This window comes from Euleptes europaea, chromosome 13 (genome assembly GCF_029931775.1).
Source record: "Euleptes europaea isolate rEulEur1 chromosome 13, rEulEur1.hap1, whole genome shotgun sequence".
Taxonomy (NCBI): Eukaryota; Metazoa; Chordata; class Lepidosauria; order Squamata; family Sphaerodactylidae; genus Euleptes; species Euleptes europaea.
Window position 1 is genome coordinate 28,971,563 of NC_079324.1, and position 23,884 is coordinate 28,995,446.

Here is a 23,884-nt window from a genome sequence, read left to right on the forward strand (position 1 = left end):
AGAAAAAGTGTTTAGTCCTGGCCTTTTCTTCAGATAAGACTGATGCACTGTTTATATTCTATGACAACAGGCACACACTATCTGCTTTTAGAATCATCTGCATAGTCTATGTCTTACTCAGCTGAATGCAAACCAACATCCACATATGGTAGCCCATGATGGGCTTCATAGCCCTCCATTTTAGCTTTCTACCTGGGACTGTAAACAGGGGGAGTGAGCCCAGCTCCCGGCAGGCCGTGATTTGAGGCTGTTGAGCAGCAAGATGTTTTAAGCCAATGTCTTCATTTCTACTCCCCACTGAAGACTGGTAATAAACCGCAAAGTCCACTCTGCGACATCCAAAGCTCCAGAGAATGCTTTTCTGGACTTAAACATTTTTTCTTCCAAGAAGTTTTAATTCTTGCAGCTCTCGGGGTTGTAAACTCTGGTCCACGCCTGGTGTTAGCTTGTAGCTCAAAGGCGAATCAATGTAACCATTTTGATAGAGGCAGACCCGTTTGCAGAACTCAAAAGTGCTCAACATAACCCCAAAATAAGGGACAACCTGTTTTAAAAACAAAAAACACCCCCCAAAATTATTGATATTATTGTCTTATTCTCCAAGCTTCAAGGTCTGTGAAAACAAAGGCTGCAGCTTTTCATACGTGCATCAAATCAGCTATTAATCATGACGGTCACATTTTCATCTGTGAGGCTGTATGTTAAGGGCACACTGTAATTACCTGTTCAAGCTGCCTTGGTTCTAGTACATTACTCTAAAATGTAATTAAAATATGTAGATAGACTTTTCTTCTAACGATGAGGGATAGCTTTTTTGTTATATTGTACGTTGTCTTCTAGGCAGCAGGAAAAGAGGAAGACCCAACATGACATGGAATTTGGAGGTGATTAATCCATAGGATTGCCGTGTTGGAAGTGACTTGACAGCACTTAACAAACCCACATGTTGCTTTACACTTCCACCAATATCTTTTAACATTTAAGTAATATGAAAATGCATTGAAATTTCAATGAGAAGGAAACGCCAAGAACTATTAAGGAAGTCCACCAAGATGAATTCGCTGGGTTGATTTGGTCCTCTTCAGCTTAGGGTTGAATTTTAGCCACCCAAAGGAAAAATTAGGTGCACACATGGGTTTTGCAGAAAAATGGCCTCATATAGGCCATTTATGCATGGCTGTTTCCTTGCGGTCACCCTGCCGACTATATTGGGGCTTTGCCTTCATTATGCATGTCAGAGGTTGCCTCGCTCTCCCCGCATGTTTCCGCATGTTTTGCCCGGGTTTTCTGGATGCTGGCTAAACACAAATCCAGAAAACGTGGGCAAAATGCAGGAGAGAAGAGCGAGGTGACCTCTGGCGGGTAGAAAATGCAGGCGTAATCAAGGCAAAGCCCCAAAGTAGTCAGGAGGGCGACAGGGAGGAAGCAGCCATGCATAAATGGCCAAAGTGAATGATTTAAGCCACTCATTTCCACTTAAACCTAACAAAGGGGGGGACAGTAGTCCAATCATGAGTGTCGTGGATCGGTCTTCAAGTGTCAATTAAGTGAAATTGCAGGATTACGTACCCTGAGCAAGTTAGCAGTGAGCCCATTCCAAAGGGCAAGCACTCCCTTAGTCTTTACCGTCTGCTTAAAACAGTCGATCAAGCCAGCAAAATGGACATCTACACCTCCATGGTGGGGAAGGCAAGGACTCTGGGCCTGCTCCAAAGAGAACACAGAAAAGTTTTTAAACAACAGAATCAATTCCATTCAAAATAAAGAGAGTCTGTTTTCATCGCACCTTGGACACCAGCTAGAGCATCTTGTCAATTTCCGAATTTGGATGACTGAGTTGTTGGTAAAGCAGCGCAGCCCGAGCTAGATGCAACAGCCCTGAGAGATGCACACCATTCTAGACAACTCACTAAGTGAAGCATCTCTCCATTCCAGCCTGGTGCACAAAGCTTCCCAGCAACTTGCTCCCATGAATCGACAGGGAAGCTACTGGTTGGTTCGGTGTACAGTTTTTGGCCCCAAAAGCACAGTTGCCTAACCAAAGTGGTACTGAAATGCTACATAAGATCCTGTGGCAAGTGCAGTACACGGGTTGCCAGTTTATTTAAAATATTTCTACCCTGATTCTTCAGCCAGATTGGTTCTCAGAGTGGTTTGCAATTAAAATCTGTTACACTAAACAATACAAGCACGCTGGCCATCACAGCTAAGCTGAATCAGAGGAATCAGATACTTTCTGTTACACTCATCATTGCAATTGCTGGATGGGGCTGTACTTGAAGACAGTCTGGAAGCTGTAGCTAGTGCAAAATGCCTCCTATATGGTAAAGAAAATATCACCTGTGGCTCAGTTTGTAGAGCATCTGCAAGGCATGCAGAAGGTCCCAGGTTCTATCCCTGGTATCTCCAGTTAAAGAGACTAGGCAAGTAGGTGATGTGAAAGACCTCTACCTGAGACCCTGGAGAGCTGCTGCCGGTCTGAGTAGACAATACTGACTTTGTTGGACCAATTCAGTATAAGGCAGGTTCATGTGTGTTCACCTAAATCCTGGCACTCCTGCACTGGCTTTTTATTTGCTTCTGAACTCAATTAAAGGTGCTGGTTATTACCATATATAAATTGTGCCAAGTTGTACAAGGCAGAATTATTCAGAAGGACTTTTGACACTTGCCACCTAATTTTTAATTATATATCTTTGTTCGTTTTTATGGATTTTTAATTGTATGTTATTAACACTAACCCACCGTGCTTAAAATGCTAAAAAATAAATATAAACCCTAACCTTTCTGATCATGGTATGTCTAAAGTGCCATCTTCTCCCACATATCCCTCCTACTCCATCTTAAGGTCTTTTGAAGTTTCCTGACTCTGAGGAAACGTTTTTTTGTTGTTGTGTTATCCAGTCAGTTGGAGCTTCAAAAAGGGATTTTCCAGTCTGTTCTCCTTACAGAGATTCCTTCTATCCTTTCTCTTGCTTTATTCCAACATGAGATTATTCAGGAGAGGATTCCCACAAGGATTATTTATTATAGAGGAGCATTCTTCCTACCTGTATTTTAGAGTGGTATACTTCTACCAGCTTTTTCTCACTTAATTTTATTGCAGATGCAGCCTAAGGCCTGATTTATACAAGGGAATGGGCTCCATGGAAAACTTTAGCCATGCAAATTTCTTACAGGTGGCACCTCATATGTAAATGTTCACATTTACAACCTCACCCCATGGACCAGGCTGGCCCGAACTTGTCAGATCTTGCCTGCTAACTAGAGTCGCCCCTGGTTAGTACTTGGATGCGAGACCAGCAAGGAAGAAGGGTTGCTACACAGAGGCAAACAATGGCAACCACCCCTGAACATTTCTTGCCTCGAAAACCCTATGGAGTCATCATAAATCGGTTGTGACTTGGGGATACTTTTCACCACTACCATTTAATCACTGCCACAGTTCATACCTAAGCAGAGTTAGATCCTTTTAAGCTCACTGAAGTCAATGGACTTTATAAGGGTGTGACTCTGCTCAGGACTGCATTGTTAATCACTTGAAATAACTTTCCAAAATGACTGAAAAGGTGCCCATGATTACATTTACAGCATAATCCTGAACAGAATTATTCCAGTTTAAGCCATTGGAGTAACTCTGTTTAGGATTGCACTCTCACTGGCACAGTTGTGTACAATTAGCATACCACCATAGAGCCTCCCAGGCCACTGATCATGCGAAAGGGGCCAGTATGTGCAGTCGGTACATTTAAATGCAACCGGGCACACATGGAACAAGCACATGGATACGGGCATTCCCTGTTACCCATGCTCTACGTAAATCAGTCTTCAAATAGCTTCTGAGAGGTGATAAGCCTGATGTGATCCTCTTGGCCATACACTTGCCCTGTGATGATATGTGTGAGATTCTTTTGCTGCAATATTTCAAGCTCTTGGTATATCCAGTTTCTTTGCTGACAGAACACCGAGAGAGCAAATGCTAACAGACTACAACCAGCTAAACTGATGTACTTAAGCTGAACTCTCAGCCAATGAAGGATTTTTAAAATATATATATTTATTATTACATTTTATCCCATCTTTCTTCCCTCATGGAACTGATGGTAGTTTGTGTAGGGTTCCTACATGAGGCTTCCCATCTAGGCAGGGAACAGTCCCAGACAAGCTAGGGTAGTTATACCACGTTCCCTGCTTACCGTATATACCCATGTATAAGCCGACCCGCGTATAAGCCGAGGTGCCTAATTTCTCCCCAAAAATGGGGAAAAATTAGGCACCCGCGTATAAGCCGAGGGTCGGCTTATAACCCCTCCCCCCCCCGCAGGCTTACCTGACAGGGCTCTCCAGCGGCGAGGGTCCAGCGGCGGCGCGGCCCGGGGGGGCCTGGGCAGCCTTCCTGCGGCTGCAGGAGTCTGCCCAGGCCGCTCCCGGCGGGAGGAAGCGGCGGCGAAGCCCAGGGGGACCCGGAGCAGCCTTCCTGCAGCTGCAGGAGGCTGCCCAAGGCCCCTCCCGCCCGGGAAAAATGGCGGGGGGGGGAAGGGCCAGGGCAGCCTCCTGCAGCCGCAGGATGGCTGTCCAAGGCCCCTCCCACCTGAAAAAAATGGCGGGGGGGGGGAAGGGCCAGGGCAGCCTTCCTGCAGCCGCAGGATGGCTGCCCAAGGCCCCTCCCGCCCGGGAAAAATGGCGGCGGGGGCCGGGGGGGCGGGGCAGCCATCCTGCAGCTGCAGGAAGGCTGCCCCAGGCCGCACCCGGCGGCAGGAAGCGGCACGGGCCCGGCGGCGGCAAGTTTCCCCCCTCCCTCCTCCCTCCTCCCTCCCTCCCCCGTATTGACTCGCGTATAAGCCGAGGCCGGCTTTTTCAGCCCATTTTTGGGGCTGAAAAACTCGGCTTATACGCGAGTATATACGGTAGATCATATTTTGTGTCCTGACTTTTAGCCAATTAATCATTTGCCTTTTAAGCAATTTGTGGATTCCACTGAAATTCAATACCTTTTCCAGTCTCTATAATTTCAGCGCAAGCCTTACTGAGCTACTGAAAGAAGTTTCAGGATGTTACAAAGTACGTAAGCAAAAGCTGTCCCTCATTGTTAGCATTTTCTCCTTTTGCTCTTTTTTTACAATGACCTACCAGCCCCAAGCTTGCTTTTAAAAATAAAATAAAGGCATGGACCCTCTACATAGCCCCATTGATTAAATTTCCTTTAGTGGATTAACAGTACCCGCTCATCAATTAATCAACTAAAGTTTCAGTCCTCTGCATGCATACTTCAAAGTACGTATCATTAAACTGAGTGGGATTTACTTCCAAGTAACCCTTCTCAGGATTGCACTGGGCAGCTTCCGTTACTTGCAATGCACCCTAAGCAGAATTACTCTGATCCAAACTCAGTCAGCTTAGACTAAGTAATTCTGCACAGGATAGCACTGAAGCTAGTAGCCTGTCAAGGGCCTTAAAGATTAGGAACATGGAACAGCACTCAAAGCTCCAAAAAGCAGACCAGTGATCCTAAGGAGAGTTAAGGGTTCGTCTCTTTTCTTCAATTGGTATGGCCCTTCATTCTCTCCTTGTTAAATGCGATATTGCAATGCCATGAATGGCTGTAAAAAGCGAGGGAGGAAGAGATATGAAGCAGGATAGCAACATCTGAGAATAGGAAGACGGGGTTAACCCTTCCCTCCATGCCAGTTTCCTGGTTGAAAAATTCTTCCCTGGTACTGCTAGTATGGAAAAAGACAAGTATCCATATTATGCCTGACTTTTCCCCCCTCTGCTGGGGTTTAAAGCAGCCTGGAGGAGGCTATTTGGATACGAGAAATAGCAAGGGGAGGTTGAAACCCCTTTCCTAAACATTGTGGCCCTGATCCATATTGTCTCCCCAGCTGCTTCTCAGACCCTTCCCTTGGGTGCTGATCTTTTTATACTGCAAGCCTGAAAACTGGGCCTCTTTCTTTATCGATGTAAGCTGCTTTGGGAAATGACTGTCAAAAAAGCAGGATATAAGTCTATCAAATGAAATGAGACATCTAGAGTTCCAGTGGTAGAGAATGCCAATGTCACGTGTAGTTTGGCCACAAGTTTTCTGCTACACCAACACAGCATCCTTCCACCTGACCTCCAGTGTCTCCAGTCATCCTGCAGTCCCGGTGGCCCCAAATCCAGCAGCGACGCATGCTGAAACTGCCATCAATTTTACTGGGCGGTTTTTTGAGCACATCTTTAATTGTTCCACTAAAAGAGATGTGATGAAAATCTTCTGAACTCTGACTGGACTTTCTCCTGAGCAATTAAAGGTGCCTCTTTTTAAGCCAGTGCATTTGCACTGAAATGTTGTGGCATTGTTCTAGCGATGCCACATGTTAATATTTAGGGCTCTTTCACAGTTGAGGTGTGCATCTCCACTGGGAAAACAAAACAGAACACCCCACTCCAATGAGATGTACATTTTTGCTTGCAGCAAGCATGACATTTTAGGGATGTTCAGTTGATTCATGCTGCGCTATGACTAAATTCCACATTTGTCTCCTGTATTGTTTCTCTCCTGCAACTTGGCACCAAACCCGCCCTCTTTCAAAGGCTGCCAAAGTATGACTTTTTAGTGAGCCCTTTCAGGCTAGAAGTATTCAGTGACGTTCTAGGTGGGACAGCCTTTGAAGTTATTGGAAACATCAATTGATCCAAAATGCAGCCACTGGGTTAGTGTCTGAAATCAGTTGCAGTTACACTCCATCTTCAGTGGTGACCAATTTATTTCTGCACCAGTTCGGTTCTGACCTTTAAAGCCAAAACAATGCAAACCTAAGCACAGTCATATCCTTCTAAGCCCCCTGACTTAACAGAATTATTCCTGCTATGTGCTCCGCATACACAGAAGTTTGGCAGATGGTCTCTCCTGATTTTTGGCATTTGTGTATTTTGAATTAAGTATAGGGTGTTTCTAGCACTTGTAAGCTGCTTGGCTGGGCACTTTTGTTCCAAAAAGCAGCACTTAAATATTTCAATTAATAATCAAGGGAAGGACCATGGCTCAGTAGCAGAGTATCTGCTTTATATGCAGAAGGTCCCTGGTTCAATCTCCAGCATCTCCATTTAAAAGGATAAGATAGTAAATGAGACAGAAAGACCTTGGAGAGCTGCTGCCAGTAAGAGCGGACAGTATTGGCCTTGATGAGCCAATAGTCTGACAGTATAAGGCAGCTTCACAAATTCATGTGTTTTGTTAGTCCATCTAGAATAAAAATTCTTAGAGACTAGATTTTTTAGCTAGAAAGACTAGGACTGCCCATTTTGCTAATGAGGGATTAGAAAAAGAAGTTACACGGCAGTACTCAAGGAGTTCATTTCACTTAATCTGAAATCTAAAATAAGAACACAGAATCCTTTTAGGGCTAGGTTGACAGAGGGACAATTGTGAATAACTAAGTACTCTTAGGTCAAAAGAAACAAAAATGTAAATCCCACAGCCCTCGGCCAAAGCTCCCAGGAAGCAAATGGGAATTTTATTTCTTCTGAAATTCACTACTACTCTTCTCCAAAGGACTAAGGGTCTTGGGAAACTGACACCATTGCATCTCTAGAGAAAAGCTTTAGTATCAGCATCGGATTATCCAAAGGGGTGGGCTTACTCAACGGGACTCCCTGTGGACAGAAGACGAAGAGCTGAGTCACGGCTTGTTTAGCCATAACGCCACAAGCGGACGGTAGATAAAAATTGTTTGGCTGGATGAGATCAAGGTCTGGGGGCTCCTGGATCTCGGGGTTTGAGCCGAAGTGTCAGGTTCAAGCTCTCTCCTCAGGCTATGCAGTGGAAAGGGTTGGGTCTCAGGGCACAGAGCTAGGAGCCAAAGCCAAGCGGTTTTCTACAGACCCCATCCCTGGCTGTCTCTCCTAATAATTTGCTGGGGGCTGGTCCGATGGCAATGGTATTTATAATTAATTGATCACAGTCAGTCCCAGGTCACATTGTACTTTCTCCACTCCCACTGCTTCACTCATCTAGTCTTAAAAAAATAACAATACTCTGGGTAGGGGGCAGCCGCAAAGAAATTAACAGGAAAACCATTAAGGGACTGCTCCTAGGCAGTTTACACCAAAGCAAGCCCTGCTGAGTTTCTTACAGCTTTGTCTCTTGGCATGCACGCACAGGGCTCCAATGGACATAGGGAGGAACTTTTAGAAGAACCAGAAGTACCTCCTTAAAACCAATTAATTTATACCTACATGGTTACTATTGTATAATGAGCTGTAGGGGAAGGAGGGAACAAAAAGTAGGTGGGAAATGTCCCTGTCTTCCCCCAGAATACTGAGACTGGATTATTGTATCTGCACATTACACTGTCTACTGTCAAGACAGCAACTGCCTACACCAAAGCTACATTGGTGTAAACAGTTACTAACATGACCAGGGTCATAGGCTTGCGTTGTTTACCCAATGACGTCCACACATACATATATACTAAGACACTGCATGAAGCTGGAGGAAAATCTATTGCTAGCTCATGGCTTCTGTTTACCTGCCACTTCCAGTAATAAAGACATGGAAGATCTTGGGGGCGGGGGGAGAATAAGCTCCCAGAAATGCCTTGCTTTCTAGGCCTAGACAAAAACACACACATAAAATTTCCCAGTCAAACTAGACATGTCCCCTCCCCACCCTGCAGTAATGTAAAGGGGACAGACACTGTTGAATGTACACAGAATGGGTAGATGTTACACGGCCTTCTAAGCATTGACACCAAAGTCAAGGAAAACTCCCACCTGAGGGAAGTTAGTTCTGCTCCATTGTTATTGACCTTCAGATGCCACACATATATGCAAGAGAGTAAGATGGTGACAAAGACCTGAGGCTGTGAAATGGGACTTCAACATTTCAGACTACAGGTAAACTCCCTTTGATCAGAAAACCAACACAGCAAGCAAGCAGTGGTGCAGGGAGCAGAGAGAAACATGTGCTCCTTTTCTATTGCATAGAGTTTTAAGTATGAAGGAACATAAAAAACAAAGCCACCGCCTGAACCCTGAAGAGGTGCAGTCCAGAGATCCCCATAGAAAAGCAGCAGGATATACATGATTCGAAAGGTATTGCTGGCACACTAATTGCAAAACACACATGTATTCTGTAATGTTCTGAGCTGCGATTATAAACAATGTACAATTCATTACAATATAAAAATAAAGATTATTTAAAACTGTATTCCACATCTTCATGGGGATTAGAAAGAGACACAACAAATAGGAATGGGAATTTGGTAAAAGGAGAGGTACCTGAAGATGTCACACACCTAGAGGGCAGGGCTACCAAACAACACAGCTACCAAACAACACCAGGCTGAATAAGAAGAGCCCTGCTGGATCAGACCAGTTTCCCACCTAATCTAGCATCCTGTTTCACATAGTGGCCAGCCAGTTACTCTGGAGAGCCGACAGCAGGTCACAGAGGCCAAGCCTTCTCCTGATGTGGCTTCCTAGCTCTGGTATTTGAAGATTTGTTGGTAGCCACTGGTACACTTCTAGTCCATGAATCTATCTAACCTCTTTTTAAAGTCAACCATTCTTGTCGAATAAAGAAACATCATTGGTGTCCCCAAGATCTGGTATTATGAGAGAGGAACAAAAAAGGCCTATCCATTTTCTGCACCTATCATATTTCACCTCACTCATCTTTTATTTTTAAACCTGCAAACTCCCAGACTCTTCAGAATTTCCTCACAGGAAAGGTGTTCCAACCCCCTAGTCACCTCGGTTGCCCTCTTCTATACTTTCCCCCCAGTTCTGTTATATCCTTTTTTTTTTTGGCACATGGCAACCCTAACTGCACACATATTCCAAATGAGGCAGGACCACAGATCTATACAGGGGCGTTACAATATCGGCCTTTTATTTCCAATCCCTTTCCTAATAATCCCCGGGCAAAAACCTATCTTGGAGCGGGGGCCTGGCTGCTGGCAAGGTGATACGAAGCGACGGGGAGCAGCACGGCAGCAGGTGAGATGAGAATGGGCCCCACAGGCCTCTGAGACTGCACTGGTCTAGTTGCCACTGGCGAGTAAAGAATTGGCTCCAGATGAACAGACAATGTAGCTTTTGTAAAATGGTAGTCACACACCTTTCCAGCTACTGGTTCGCCACAAATTGTTAACATAGTTATATGTGAAGATACAGTCATGTTTGCAAGTTAGTAACCTTCGTGAGACTTATTTACATAGTTGTAGTAGACTGCTACAAAAAAAAACACAAATCCCCTCATAATTGTACACTCACAAGCTCTACAAAAAAATTCTAGGCATTTCACATTTGTTAAGAAAGGTACGAGCCTTGCTTGTGGATATGGGTCATGTGCCAAAGAAAAGTAATCTGTTTCCCACATGTAGTTTTCTCAACAGCCTATTAAAACTATCATGGAAGACCTGGAAGGAGATGCTGAAGAGTCATTTACAGTGCAATCCCAAAGAGCGTTACTCCCTTCTAAATCCACTGAAGTCAATGGACTTAGAAAAATAAACCTCTGCTTAGGATTGCACTATTAGTTATGGGTAAACTGATGCACCAGATGAAAATGGGTTATTTATTCACTTAATTGCATCATTTATGCCCTACCTCTCTCCCCAATGGGGACTCAAAGCAGCTTACAGCATTCTCATCCATTTTATCCTCACAACAATCTGGTGAGGTATGTTAGACTGAGAGTGGGTGAGTGGACCAAGGTCACCTAGTAAGCTTTTATGGCAGAGCGGAGATTCAAAGCCAGAGCTCCCAGATCCTGGTCTGACACTCTAACCCAGGGGTGTCAAATCTTTTGGCTTCCTTGGGCCACATTGGAAGAAGAATTGTCTTGGGCCACACATAAAATACACCAATGATAGCTGATTCATAATGTTTTAAGTATGTTTACGATTTTGTGTCGGGTCACATTCATAGCGGTCCAGGCCCGCAGTTTGGACAAGCCTGCTCTAACCACTATACAATACTGGCTAGAGGAACGGTGAAAGGAATGAGGACTCCAGAGACCTCTTTATGCTATTTGGTATCTTTTCCTGGAACAAATAAGCCTCTTGGGCCATGGCGCCACTTGACCACTATCAAATGTTTCTTACTAATTTGGTAATTTATTATTTACTCAGCTCTCCAATTTTTTTAAGTTTAATTCTTCATTTGAGTTTTGTCTGCAGGAAGGCTCAGTGGTAGAGCACAGGCTTTGCATGTAGAAAGCAGCAGGTTTATTTTCTAGCATCTCCAGGGGTGGACAAATTTTGGCTGGAGGGCCACATCTGAGTCTCTACCTGCTTTTTTAAAAGCATTTTCAGCTGAACATTTGGCTTTTCATGTTTCTGGCACTGGTTCTTACATGCCGCTTCCAGCTTGCCCATGTTCACAGCATATGTGATACTGTTTTCATTGCATTATTCTTTAATTTGGTAATCCAGCTTTATGACGATCTTTGTTGTACATAATACACTGTTTTACTGCACTGCTGCCCATCTTCTCGTCTTGCCTTACTGTCAGCTTTATATTGTTTTAGTGTATTGTTCAAATCCTGTTTTATTGCATTGCCTGTTTGTATTCTTATGGCATTGTTCCTGTTTAATCTGCCTTGAGTCTCAGTGAGAAAGGTAAAGTGTAAATGAAGGAAGCAAATAAGTGAACAGAGGGGCAAACCAGCGATGCTGAGCAGCCGCCACTAGAGGATGTTGCTTATTATGCCAGGTGGAAACTCAGATGTGGCTCATTCTCCCATGCGGAATGGCACCCGGGCCTTTGAACAGGCTTTGGTGCCCTGGTCCCTGGCTGAGGCAACAGTCCAGCGGGTTGATCCTCCTTACAAGCTGTTAAGCAGCTCAAGGGTGAATGAAACACTCTCGTACGCCAGATGTTCCTTCCTGCTGAAATTTCCCATCTCAGAGTTCAATGAGCTTAGGTAACATGCAGGGAAAGATCCTTCTCTGCTTGAGACCATGGAGAGCCACTATCAATCAGGGTAGACAATACCAAGCTAAAGGGACCAATGGTCTGACACAGCAGGTTTATAAGGTTACAAGCTTTTGCTTTTGAAACTTCTATTATGAACACTTGATAGAAATAGAAAAGGTGGTTTTTTTTTGTTTTTTTAAATCCAGTAATTGCGTGCATTTCTTTTCAAGTCTGGTAACACGGTAGCAAAAATAACCCCATCTCCACTCTTTATTCTCATCCGTAGGTTCCATGCCAAAACATGCATACTGTACCTTTAATTCTCTAACATGCCAATCAGGAGCAAAGGGAAGAAAGGAAAACAAAGGGATACAATTAGGGTGAACAGCAAAGAGGATTCTGTAAAGCTCAAATTTTCTTAGGTTTTTTTTAATAGAGAAAGCAAGTGTATTTAACATTAAACAGCCTCACAGGTAAATAAAGGCTTTTAAAAAAGATGTTTGGTGCAGCCATAACTGCAATAATAATTTTCAAACAGAATGGTTTGAAAGAATTAAAAGCTGGCTTTTAAAAGGTATATTTTGCTTTACACATTGCAGGGCTGAGCCGTCTCTCAAATGTAAGCCTTGCCATTTTTTTTTACGGAGATCTCTAGGGGCATGGGGGAGAAAAGACTGGAATGTTTCTCAAAAGTCTTAGAGAGATCCCTAGCTGAAACATATTTAGTAGACAGGGCAACCTATTCCTAAAAGGGTGGACTAGATCCATGGTGGCCATGAGTGGGGGAACCGCACTGCCTCCTCTGAGGCATCCCAGCCACCACAGAGAAAAAATAGGGTCTTTATAGGAAAATGAGGAGGAAATTCCCCATTGAAAACAGCGAGGCCCCCACCCACTCAAGGGGGCATTCCCGGGGCAAAGGGGGTTAGGAACCTGCCCAAAGGCAGCTCCACCCCCAGGAATGCCTCCCCCACGCCAGCGTGGCCTTCCTCTTCTGGGATTTAGTTCTTGGACTAACTGTGCTGGCGGTGGGGGTCAGCGAAGCTCTGGCGCTACCGCCGCCGGCATGTTTGCCCTTGCGCCAGCATTTTTGCCACTTTATCCAGTGATAAAGTGGGACCTACACCGGCACGGGTTCACACCGACTCCTATGGGGATTCAGCACCTCCCCCCAAGGATTGCAGTCAAAATGACACAGTCCAGTGGCTGAGTATCACCTCTGCAGTGAATGGCAAAAATACATATTAGAAAGCAAATATTGGCCTCTGAAAACTGTGAGTGTCTTAGAACACTAATGTGGGGGTGGTACGATCGCAGGGGACCTGTGCTTAACTCTCTCCCAATAAGCCATATGCCAGGCCTTTTTGCTAACTTGGATTTTCCTGTTCAGGGATAGGTGGGAAGGGAAAGAAGTAGTTCAGGGTGGGTGTAAACAGTGAGGGTGGGGGAGTTTTAGCACCATTCTTCCCATCAATTCTCCTTTACAAATACTACCTTTCCCCCATGTCATCTTGGTATCCAGGGGCTTGGGTATCTGTGTTGTTCCAACCAGATGTCCTCAAATATACCAAGCGGGCCCTCCCATACATACCTTTAAACAGAAGTCTAGTGACACCTTAAAGACTAACAAAATTTTGTTCCACCACAAGCTTTTATGGACTAGAGCCTACTTCACCAGATACAATACAATGGCTCCACATTAGGCGGAACTTTTATATAGGAGGTCTGGGGGAGAAATAAACAACTGGATCAAGGGGCCATAAAATTCAGGGAGCCAGTCTGCATGGCATCTGATGAAGTCAGCTCAGGTCTATGAGAGCTTCAGCTGGAATTTAAAAAACACACAACCTTTTTAGTCTTCAAAGTTGCCATGATTACTTTTTTATTTTTACTGCAACCGACTAACACAGCTGCCCTGCTGGGATCTGGAAATCTCCCATCTACCAGCCTATTGCACAGCAATATGAAACAGCAGTTATGAAAGCAACTCAGGCGATGATGAAACCACACTTTCGTTATATTGCTTGCAAAATGCCCATCATTATGATATACGTAGGCAGACTTGAAAGACTTGTATAAAGCAAGGTGTTCTAGAAGTGTGTAGGATGTGTTGAACCTCCTACAGGGGTCTCTCAGTGAGGGCTGGGCCATCCAGTGCCTTAGAAGCAGGCCTTTCCTTCACCATGACAATGTCCTCAAAGTTGGTGGCTTATTTTTTTCTCATAAGTGGGAATGCCAACATAGGAGACTGCTAAGAGTACGCTTGGGGACATCAACAAGGGTGGGGGCAATGGGGTGACCTTTCCTTGGTTACCCCAGCCCTCAAGCATCAACCTTGATCCTATCTGCATAGCTCCTCCTCTTTATCTGCATAGCCTCCTTCTGAGTTCTGTTATGGGTCTGGCTCGCATGTGATGGAACGCTGGAAGGATTTGCCGTTTTGCAAATCGAACTGCAACATGTGATATGACAGAACGACAGGAGTCAAATTAACAACAGAATGTTAGAGGTTTTTTTTTTAAGTTTCTGCTATATTATTAGCAAGTGCATTATTAAATGTCAAAGTCTGGCTTGACTTAGTACTTTGAAGGTGAATGCAAAAGGTCATTTCGTGTAGGAATCAACCTGAAGCTGAATAAATAAAGGCAATCATTCTAAAACTGTGGCAGGCACCCTATTTGGTAAGGGAGTCACAGATCAAGTCCAAAAACGAGACAGTCCACTCTTGTATACATCACTGAACGTATGCAGACCCCCATTCCACCCCCATCCCCAATATGTTTTTGCCTTTTGTCTATTGACTAGATAGGCAACAGTGGAGCACAGAAGCATCAGGTAAGAGCACAGGCCTGACTCTGTGCCATAACTTGATTGGTGGGCCCTCCAAACTCCTAATAGTAATAAGCATTTGGGTAGACTTATCAGTGTTCAAACTGAACAGATATATTAGTTCTCACAAACTGCTCCGTAAGGTAGGCCATCACGATGATCATCCCAATATGGCAGAAGAGGAACTGAGAGCAAGTCTTTCTCTTAAAGGCCCCTTGTAAGCAGAGTTACACCCTGTTAAGTCCACTGAGGCCAATGGGCTTAGAAGGATGTAACTTCTTGCTTAGGATGGCACTTTTAGCACTACTGTGGTGCCACAAAGCCTGTGCCACACGCCGGCCACCTACTCTCTGAAAGGCATGTGTGAGGGCAGCCCTAAGTTGCGTACCTGCATTTTTCTCTTGACAGTTTCAAAGGGGAAAGAAAGAGTCTGTGCAACGCCAGCTGCCAAGCAACCGTTGATGAAGTTTTGTAATGGAGTGAAACGGAGGCTGGGCTCACCCCAGATTTTATCCAGATGAGTGTAAACAAGGAAGGAGCCAACGGAAAATGGAATCGCTCCTGTCAAAAATCAAGCAAAAGAGAGTTGTAAGTTTGGTAGGTCATATAGGTCATAAGAACGTACTATGCTGGGACCAGATCAGCAGGCCTTCTAACGTAGTCTGCTAACCATGGCCAATCAGATACTTTAGATAAGTTTGAAAGCAAAGCATGATGGGAATAGCTGTCCATACCCCCTTGGAAAGGAGAATTTACTGTTGCGGCATGAATTAGATAGATTCCATTCATCATATTTTATTGAAGTATGAAATGTTAGTCGAATTACGCACCAAACTTTTAATGCCGTTAATTGTAAACAGGAACTCTTCTCCTTATTCCCTTTTTAGATTCCTAATTAATGGTTACGATCCAGAAATTACAGAAACAGTTTTTAAAGTACGCCTCAATGATTAAGATCACATCAAAAATACAATAGCTGATATCACCATTTGTCTATTTTAGATACCTGTTTTATATGTATCCCAAATTCATTTTATTTCGGCATACTCCATTTATCCATTTTATCTATGTCTATTGATTTTTATTATCTGATTAACCATGGAATGTCCTGAATGACTTGCTATGCCAATAAAGGTTTTGAATTGAAAATTGGAATAGCTGTCCCCTCTTGTTAATTCCCAGCATTTGATACTCAAAGGAATATTCTCTGGAAAACAGAGGTTGCACAAAACTAAGCGTTGCCGATCCTTTGTATGTTCAGCATGGGGTATGTAACATGACTAGGTATAGAATAATGGCTACGTGATCTAAGAGGTTCAAGTCTCATCTCAGCCACAAGTTTATTAGGTAGCCTTAAACTAGACATTCATTTTACAAATAGCAATCTGATATAAGTGAATTTTTACAGCTGCCTTATGGAAAAACCTTATCGATTTCCCTCTCTGGTTATTACTATATCAGCTCTCATACTGTATGAAAAAAAAATTAGTCAATGATACCTAATACAGACAGAGAAACTCCACGATAAAGTGCAACAACTCCCTCCTGATGGTAAATCAGGTACAGAGCATGAAGAATTCCTTTGTAGGAAGGCTTCAATCGGTCCTGCACAATGAGCCGTGTTTTTATGACCTCAGTTGGATAAGTTGCAACAGCTGCCACCATTCCAGCCAGGCCACCTGCCACAATCGAGCTCCACTGGGAGATGTGGCCCACGTCATCCACAAACAGCATGACAAACCTAGTCCAAGACACAAGGGGAGAGTTACGCCCATTAGATGGGAATCGGAAATACAATCAGAGAAGAACATACTCTGCATCCTCTCCAAAATCAACCACTGCCCATACTCTGTTGTGGCCCCCACCTTATGGAATGGCCTGCCAGATGAAGTCAGGGAGATTCCCACTCTCCTGGCATTCTGCAAACTATGCAGAACCAAATTATTCAAGAGGCCTTTCTTACACAGGTAGGAGGGCTGTACTGTAACAAAACAACTCAGCAAGATGCTTGGGGTAAGGGCTTAGGGACTGTGGTCTATACTGTGCATGGTTCATACTGTCTGTTACTGTAAGTAGGATCCTACTATGCAAAATTTTGCATTGTATGATTTGTCAAGTTAATACTTATGCTTTATTTCAGAGCAGTTCCAGATTTCTGCAATCCAAATCCTACTGCGCTGTTTATTGGACATCCCATCCTGTTGACTGTATTGACTTACTCTGTGTAATCTGCCTTGAGTCCCAGTGAAAAAGGCAGACTATAAATGACACAAACAAATAAATAAACAGTAGCATTTCTATCACAGACTGACCCTCAGTATACTTTCCATGGTGAGATAACCACCAATGATCTCTATTAAAACCCAACAGATACAGTGTTAGCAAACTCTGGCTTGGGAGCCTAATGTTCTCTCTGCTTCCTAAATGCCCTTTGCATAAAGGTACTATAACATCTCAAGAGCAACTGCATTAAAAAACCATTCTTCACAAACATGAAAAACATGCTTGATGCTATGTATGTTTACTTGGAAGAAAGTTCCTCTGCATTAACTAGAGCATACTCTCAAGAAAGCATACAGAGCACATCATCAGGTAAGACTGCAGAGGCCTTACAGTAAAATCCAATGCATTTTTTACCCAAATGCAAATCAGGTGGAATCCCATTAAATTTGCATCTTAATAAGCATGCACAGCACTGAACAAAACTATCCCAAACATATTTACTTAGGAGTGTCCCACCAAGGTCAATGGGGCTTACATTGCATGGCATTGGGATATAGTGTCATCTAATGCAGTGTGACTCCAGTTACTTCTATTGTTTTCAATGGGCTTTGACTGGAGTAACTCTGCAGAGGATTGCATTGTTAAAGTCCTTGAATTGGAAGGAACTTTCAAGGCCCTCTAGCCCAACTCTCCTGCTCAACAGAGGAAATCCAAAGCTAGAACATTCATGATAGATGCCCGCCAGGCCACTGCTTGAAAACCTCCAGCAAGGGAAACTCTCCCTCCCCCTGCCTGAAAACTGGTTCGGTTGCCAACCTCTCTTACCATTAGGAAGTTCCTCCTTATGTTCCTAGGGATCCCAGTTTTGCCACTACATCAAAAGTGATGCTAAACCAGCAACATAAACAATGCAGACAGAAAATGTTTTTTTTAAAAAAGTTTTTTTTAAAAAACCCTTGGGATCTTTCCTTTAATGGGCATTGCAGCTTTGATGAATGGTAGTTCATTCTACAAATCCAAAAGTAGGGAGGCTGTTCCTCCTCAATGAAACTTGCCTATGTAAGAAGGCTATCCAATGCAGAAACCTGATGCTCCAGCCACATAAACAAGGTCAGATAAAATTGGACTTCAATTACTGCCCCTCCCCTTGGAAAGCTATATTTGGATCCCATCACTGGTCACACAACAGGAAATCTTCAACCAGCTCTCTGATTAAAAGTTTCAACTTCCATATTTTGGCATGAAATGCAGCTTGTTCTTAAAGAATAAGGGTGTGTGTTGTGGAGTGTGGGGAAAAGAAAAAGGAAGGACTGTCCAGCCACTCCATCTTTGTACAAAACCACTATGTTCAAACTTTCCTCCTTTTAGACTCTGATTTGGAATTTTTCTCAGTAAGACCAAGGCTGTGCCTTGACATTTTTTTTTTAATATGAGGGGTGCACAGCTAGTATACATTTGTACAGAACTATCACAGTTGATACCTCTGGCATTTCACTGCCTTTTCACCCCACGGCTTAGAATTTTGTTCTCCGTTCCCATGTATATATCTGCCAACTGAGGACATGCATTTGTGGAAGTGGTCAATGTGTTTGTGTTTATGTTCCATAGGACTGCTTTTGATTTTTTTTTAAAAAATGGCTCATCAGCCTTAATTTAAGAATGAGAAAAAATAATCTGCATATATACTTAACACACTGTTAGTATTTCCTAAACCTTAATGTAAAAGAAAATGGGGATTAGAAGAGCATCGCTTGAATGTCCCTCTTCTCTGTCCACCTCTTGAATGGCTAATATTTGAAAGATTAATATGAAAAATATATTGTTACAGGCACCAAAGACGTTTGGATGGAAAAACACACGCAATGAAACAACGAACTATAAGCGGTTATGAGCTGATTGGACCCGCAAAGCCATCTCCCTTCCTCCGCCATCATCTCTGGGTACCATGTCATTGGCCGTCATCCACCAGTTGTGCCCACGCTGCCCTCCGCTTACCTGCGGTAGGAGGCGAGTTGCAGGACGGTGTAGGGAAAGAGACGCCAGCAGGCAGTGAGGTTGCCCTTCCAAAGGGCCCCGATGCCTTCGGCCCGGCACAGGCTGCGCCCCGTCCGCCAGAGCCCCGCCCGAGAGTGGCGCGTCCCGACCTGGGACAGGACGGTGAGCACCTCCAGCGGCGCCGTGGCGCTCAGGCTCACGGCCCCGGCCACCCCGGCGCAGCCGAACCTCTGCAGCGCCGTCAGCCGGCTGTCCCGTTTCCAGGTCGCCATGCCACCCAGGCGGCCGCGGCTGCAGCATGCCAGCCGCGGGCTGACCGTCGAGAGCCCAAGGCGCGCGCCGCTGCCTGCCTGCCGGCCGCCCAGCCCCAACGCGCGCGACGCGCACGGCCGTCGGAGGCGGTGCTAGGGGAGGGGCGCGCGCGCCCAAGCAAGCCGCGGCGGAGAGGGACGGCGAGGGGCATGGCAAAGCCGCGCCTTTTGGGGCGTCTTCCAAGGAGCAAAACGGCTGGCGAGGAGCGCTTCGCACGACCTGGATGGTGCGGCTGCAGTCGTCTTGTTTGGGGGCTTCCCAGAGGCGCCTGGTTGCCCACTGTGCGAACAGACTGCTAGACTGGATGGGCCTGGGTCTGATCCAGCAGGACCTTTCTGACGTTCTTATTAGCTCGACGTCAAGCCGAGGCAGGCAGAGTCTGGAAGAAAACTGAAAGCGGCCTGCGAGAGGCTCTGCAGCCCGCCCTCGGAGCTGCTGGCAAGAGTTTATAGGCTGCGGGGTATCTCGCGCCTCCTTTCTCTGCCCCAATCGCAGGCGCACACACACTGACTCTGTGCTCCTCACCCCTGGCCGATCCCTTCTTCCCCCTTGCAGCGGTGGACTCTGATCTGGAGAGCTGGGTTCCCCACTCCTCCACTTGAGTGTCAGAGGCTAATCTGGTGAACTGGATTCCCCCCCCCCACTCCTACACACGAAGCCAGCTGGGCAAGTCACAGCTCTCTTAGAGCTCTCTCAGCCCCACCTCCCTCACAGGATGTCTGTTGTGGGGAAGGGGATTGTAAGCCGCTTTGAGTCTCCCTTAAGTGGTAGAGAAAGTCGGCATATAAAAACCAACTCTTCTTCTTCTTCCCTCTCACAATTGCTAGGAGGAGAGAAGTGTGCCATTTGCAGAGGAGGCTTTTAGCCCCGCCTGAGCCCGAGCCTAAAGGAGCAGGAAAGGGGGGCTGGAGCTGATCCGGACCACGCCTGGAGGAGGCAGCAAAGTGCAGTTCTCTCGTGCTCTGGCTGACCCGCTGCCTCCAGGCGCTCATTGGAAGATCAACCTAGCATACCTACTTGGAGGTGGGCCAACTTGATGCCTTCATTGCCCACACATATTATTTCCCCACTCTCGCTTCGCTTCTGGTCGAACAGGTTTTAAAAACCAACACAAAACCCTGTAAACCATTTTTTACCAGAGACAGGGCTGGATTAAGGTCATGAGAGGCCCTAAGCACTGAAAGGTTTATGGTGCTCCCCATATGCAATTCTAAATAAAAACACTAAACCATAAATATGTTTTATTTTTTTTAATGACACAAAACTCACATGTATGCTTAAATCAAAATAGCCTCTTTCTAGATTATTTTTTTAAAATATCAAATTCTTTCAAAATTTCTCATTTTTTTTTGATGCTTCTGGTTTGCAAAGCTGGGGGAGGTGTAAGGTGGGGAGGCTGAGGCTTATTTTAGATTGCAATCCTTTGGCAGAGGTGAAATTTAAACGCTGGACTTCCTGGTTCAGAGGCCATTCTCTTATCCACAACGCTATCAATGGAGAATATGGCTAAGTTCTCATCAAGAACCTCAAGTGGACTAGACTGTGATCAGGAACTCACAAGACTGAAAGCTTCACCGTACAAAACAAATCCATCTACATAGAAAACAAGACATCAAGAAGAAAAGCTCTAGTTTAGCGGCACAATCATGTTCATAGTTACTTCAGTAAGCCAACTGTAGCCAAAGGACTGAGCTAGAAGCAGCAGCACAGGAATGCACTATAGGTCTCTGCTTGACAAGCTTGTTTTCTCTGTGGGGGATTTTTTAAAATACAGAGGAACATTAAGAAGAAGAGTTGTTTTTTATATGCCGACTTTACCACTTAAGACAGAATCAAACGGCTTACAATCACCTTCCCCTCCCCACAACAGACACCCTGTGAGGTAGGTGGTGCTGAGTGTGACTAGCCGGCCGCTCATGTGGAGGAGTGGGGAATCAAACCCGGTTCTCCAGATCAGAGTCCGCCGCTACAAGCCACTGCTCTTAACCGCTACACCATGCTGCAACCAAATGAACCTCCACCTGCAGACTAAAGTAGACCAGACCCAGGTTTACCACCACAGTGAGAACTAGGCCTGTGCGTCTCTTAGCAAACAATTAGCCTTGATGGTTGCAAGATCTGTCATGTTCAGAGCTATTGGAAGGGGAAACAATGCAGGGGCTTGAGCATTACCTGCCTATCCTGTTTCCACAAGTAGCGGTATCTCACTGGCTGATAGGCCTCAGTTTGATCCAGCAAGACATTTCTTAACTTATTTTGCCTGATAAAGACACTGGAGAAAATAAGTTATAGTTTTTCAGCACCTGCCCATAGATGGAAAAGGCTGCAGGAGTGTGGTTAGCAAAGCACCCAGAGCACTGGAAAACAGGAACAATAAGGGGTTCTGGTTTACTGTTTACTTCTGCTGGTGCTTCAGCAGTGAAATATTTCTGTTGCTGTCTGCATTCCCGATCCAAGGCTCCTTATTCACTTCATCACTTTTTACGGAAATGAATGATTTGATTGCTGATAATACAACAAAGAGTTTTGTGGCACCTTAAAGATTAATACTTTTATTTTTGGCATAAGCTTTTTTTGAGCCAAAGCCCACTTTGTGAGATGCACAAATGTTCAGATGGCAGAAATATATACACAAGGACATAAACTGTGTGTGTGTGTGTGGGGGGGGAGGCATTCCAAGCAGAAGCTACAAGGGCCTGTAGATGTAAAATGCTGCAGCAGTGTGTGAAATGGAGAAAGGGATATAGCTGTGTTACTTTGTTGCGCACAGATGACAACAGAATCCTATGAAAAGAGTATACAATCAAATCACTGAGTGTGGACTACTCCCAATCTCTAATGAATTGCCAAAGTAAGATGAACAGTGTACTTAAACCTGCGAGGAAGTGAAATTGCATTGTGTAGGTCATGGTAGAAGTACTATCCTTACTCCAAAATCCTTTGCTAGATTCAGGGAAAGGTTAAGCCCAAATCAGAAGATTTGCTCCGAAATCCGTGGTTTCGACAGGGCATCTGCTTCCAGATATTAATACTTAATAACCTTTGAGGCAGTCTAGCTGTAATCTGCTGCTGATGTTAATACTTCGCATTATGTAATGTGAACATATTTGTATTTTTATTCGAACACATCCTTTTTATTTATTTAGTAGCTGAATCTATGAGGAGTGCCCTGGTCTCTCCACAAACATGGTATACAGAGAAAGTTCTCAGTAATATTCACAGAAGACTGTCTTGAACAAAGCCACAGTTTTTGAACTCTGCAACTCAAAATATGCATGATAATATTGGCCTGCCTTAGAGGGTTGTTGTAAATATTACTTAGAACGCTTTGACTATTTTGAAGTCTAACTTTTGAATTTTTCCCTTGACTTGTTGACATGGCAACTGAAACCTGTACTATGTGCCATTATAGCCTTATATCAAACCCAAACATTAACCTGAAAAATTAAAGTTTATCAGTTTCACTTTTTGAAGTCACCCAGTTTCGGTGCTAATTCATGCTGCTTGTACCACTGAAACAACTGAGATTTCTAGAATCAAAAACTGCTTCCTACCATCAAGCATATTTCCAACCACACTATTCTGAGTAAAAACAAAAAGGATACTTGTGGCACCCTAACAATTCACAGCGCGGTCCTATGTGGATTTACTCCACTGATTTCAGTTGTGCATAGGATTGCACAATTGTTGACAGACGCTCTCGTGACTGAGCCTGCTTTATCATGTATGAAGCATGCTTTCTGCTGGCAACCTCCTGTATAAGCAGTTCTTATTCACTGAATTTTGTGTGTGTTTTATTGGATTTTGAGTAAAGAACATAAGAACATAAGAAAGGCCCTGCTGGATCAGACCAAGGCCCATCAAGTCCAGCAGTCTGTTCACACAGTGGCCAACGAGGTGCCTTTAGGAAGCCACAAACAAGACGAGTAGAGCAGCACCATCCTGCCTGTGTTCCACAGGATATTACAAAACCAATCCAGGATGGTACACTGAGCAATTCAAGGACCTTTCTGTTTGATTGCTCCTTCCTGTACAGCAAAGAGAAAAGAGCAAGAGTCCAGTAGCACCTTAAAGTCTAACAAAAATATTTTCTGGCAGGGTATGAGCTTTCGTGAGCCACTTCAGAAGAAGTGAGCTGTGGCTCACGAAAGCTCACACCCTGCCAGAAAATATTTTTGTTAGACTTTAAGGTGCTACTGGACTCTTGCTCTTTTCTACTACTGCAGACAGACTAACATGGCTACCCACTGTGAATTATCAGCAAAGAGAAAAACACACACCTGCTTACGCTTATTAACGCATCTGGAAGAAAGATTCTCTAGCCTAGCCAGCAGGACTGTACCATATTTCAAGTTCCAGACTCCCTAGGCCCAGCAAAGGGGAAAAAAATAGAATGATGAAAACGTCTTAATGAAGCAACAGAGTAAGTCTGCATTTAACGTGGGAGCAGGTCCCGCCGAACACAGCGGGGTTGACTTCCGAGTAAACAGGCACAGGGGGCGGGCTGCAGCCCTAAAGGGTCACCAGGGTCCATAAGTGGGACTCCCTTCCTTTTTTTTTTTTTTTTTAAATTTTCTTATTAAGTCACATTCAATTTCAATGTTGTCATCTTCAAAGT

The 23,884-nt window shown here is 44.5% G+C and overlaps 1 protein-coding gene across 1 annotated transcript; it reads right to left on the minus strand.

Moving 5' to 3' along the window:
• Positions 1 to 337: 337 nt before the first annotated feature.
• On the minus strand, positions 338 to 19,261 carry SLC25A43 (solute carrier family 25 member 43). Its single transcript, XM_056859572.1, has 5 exons — positions 18,955 to 19,261; positions 16,236 to 16,477; positions 15,125 to 15,297; positions 1,570 to 1,704; positions 338 to 544 (listed from the first exon to the last, which is right to left on the minus strand). Exons 1-5 carry the CDS (start codon positions 19,224 to 19,226, stop codon positions 368 to 370), a joined length of 999 nt encoding a protein of 332 aa, XP_056715550.1. The 5' UTR covers positions 19,227 to 19,261; the 3' UTR covers positions 338 to 367.
• Positions 19,262 to 23,884: the final 4,623 nt, after the last annotated feature.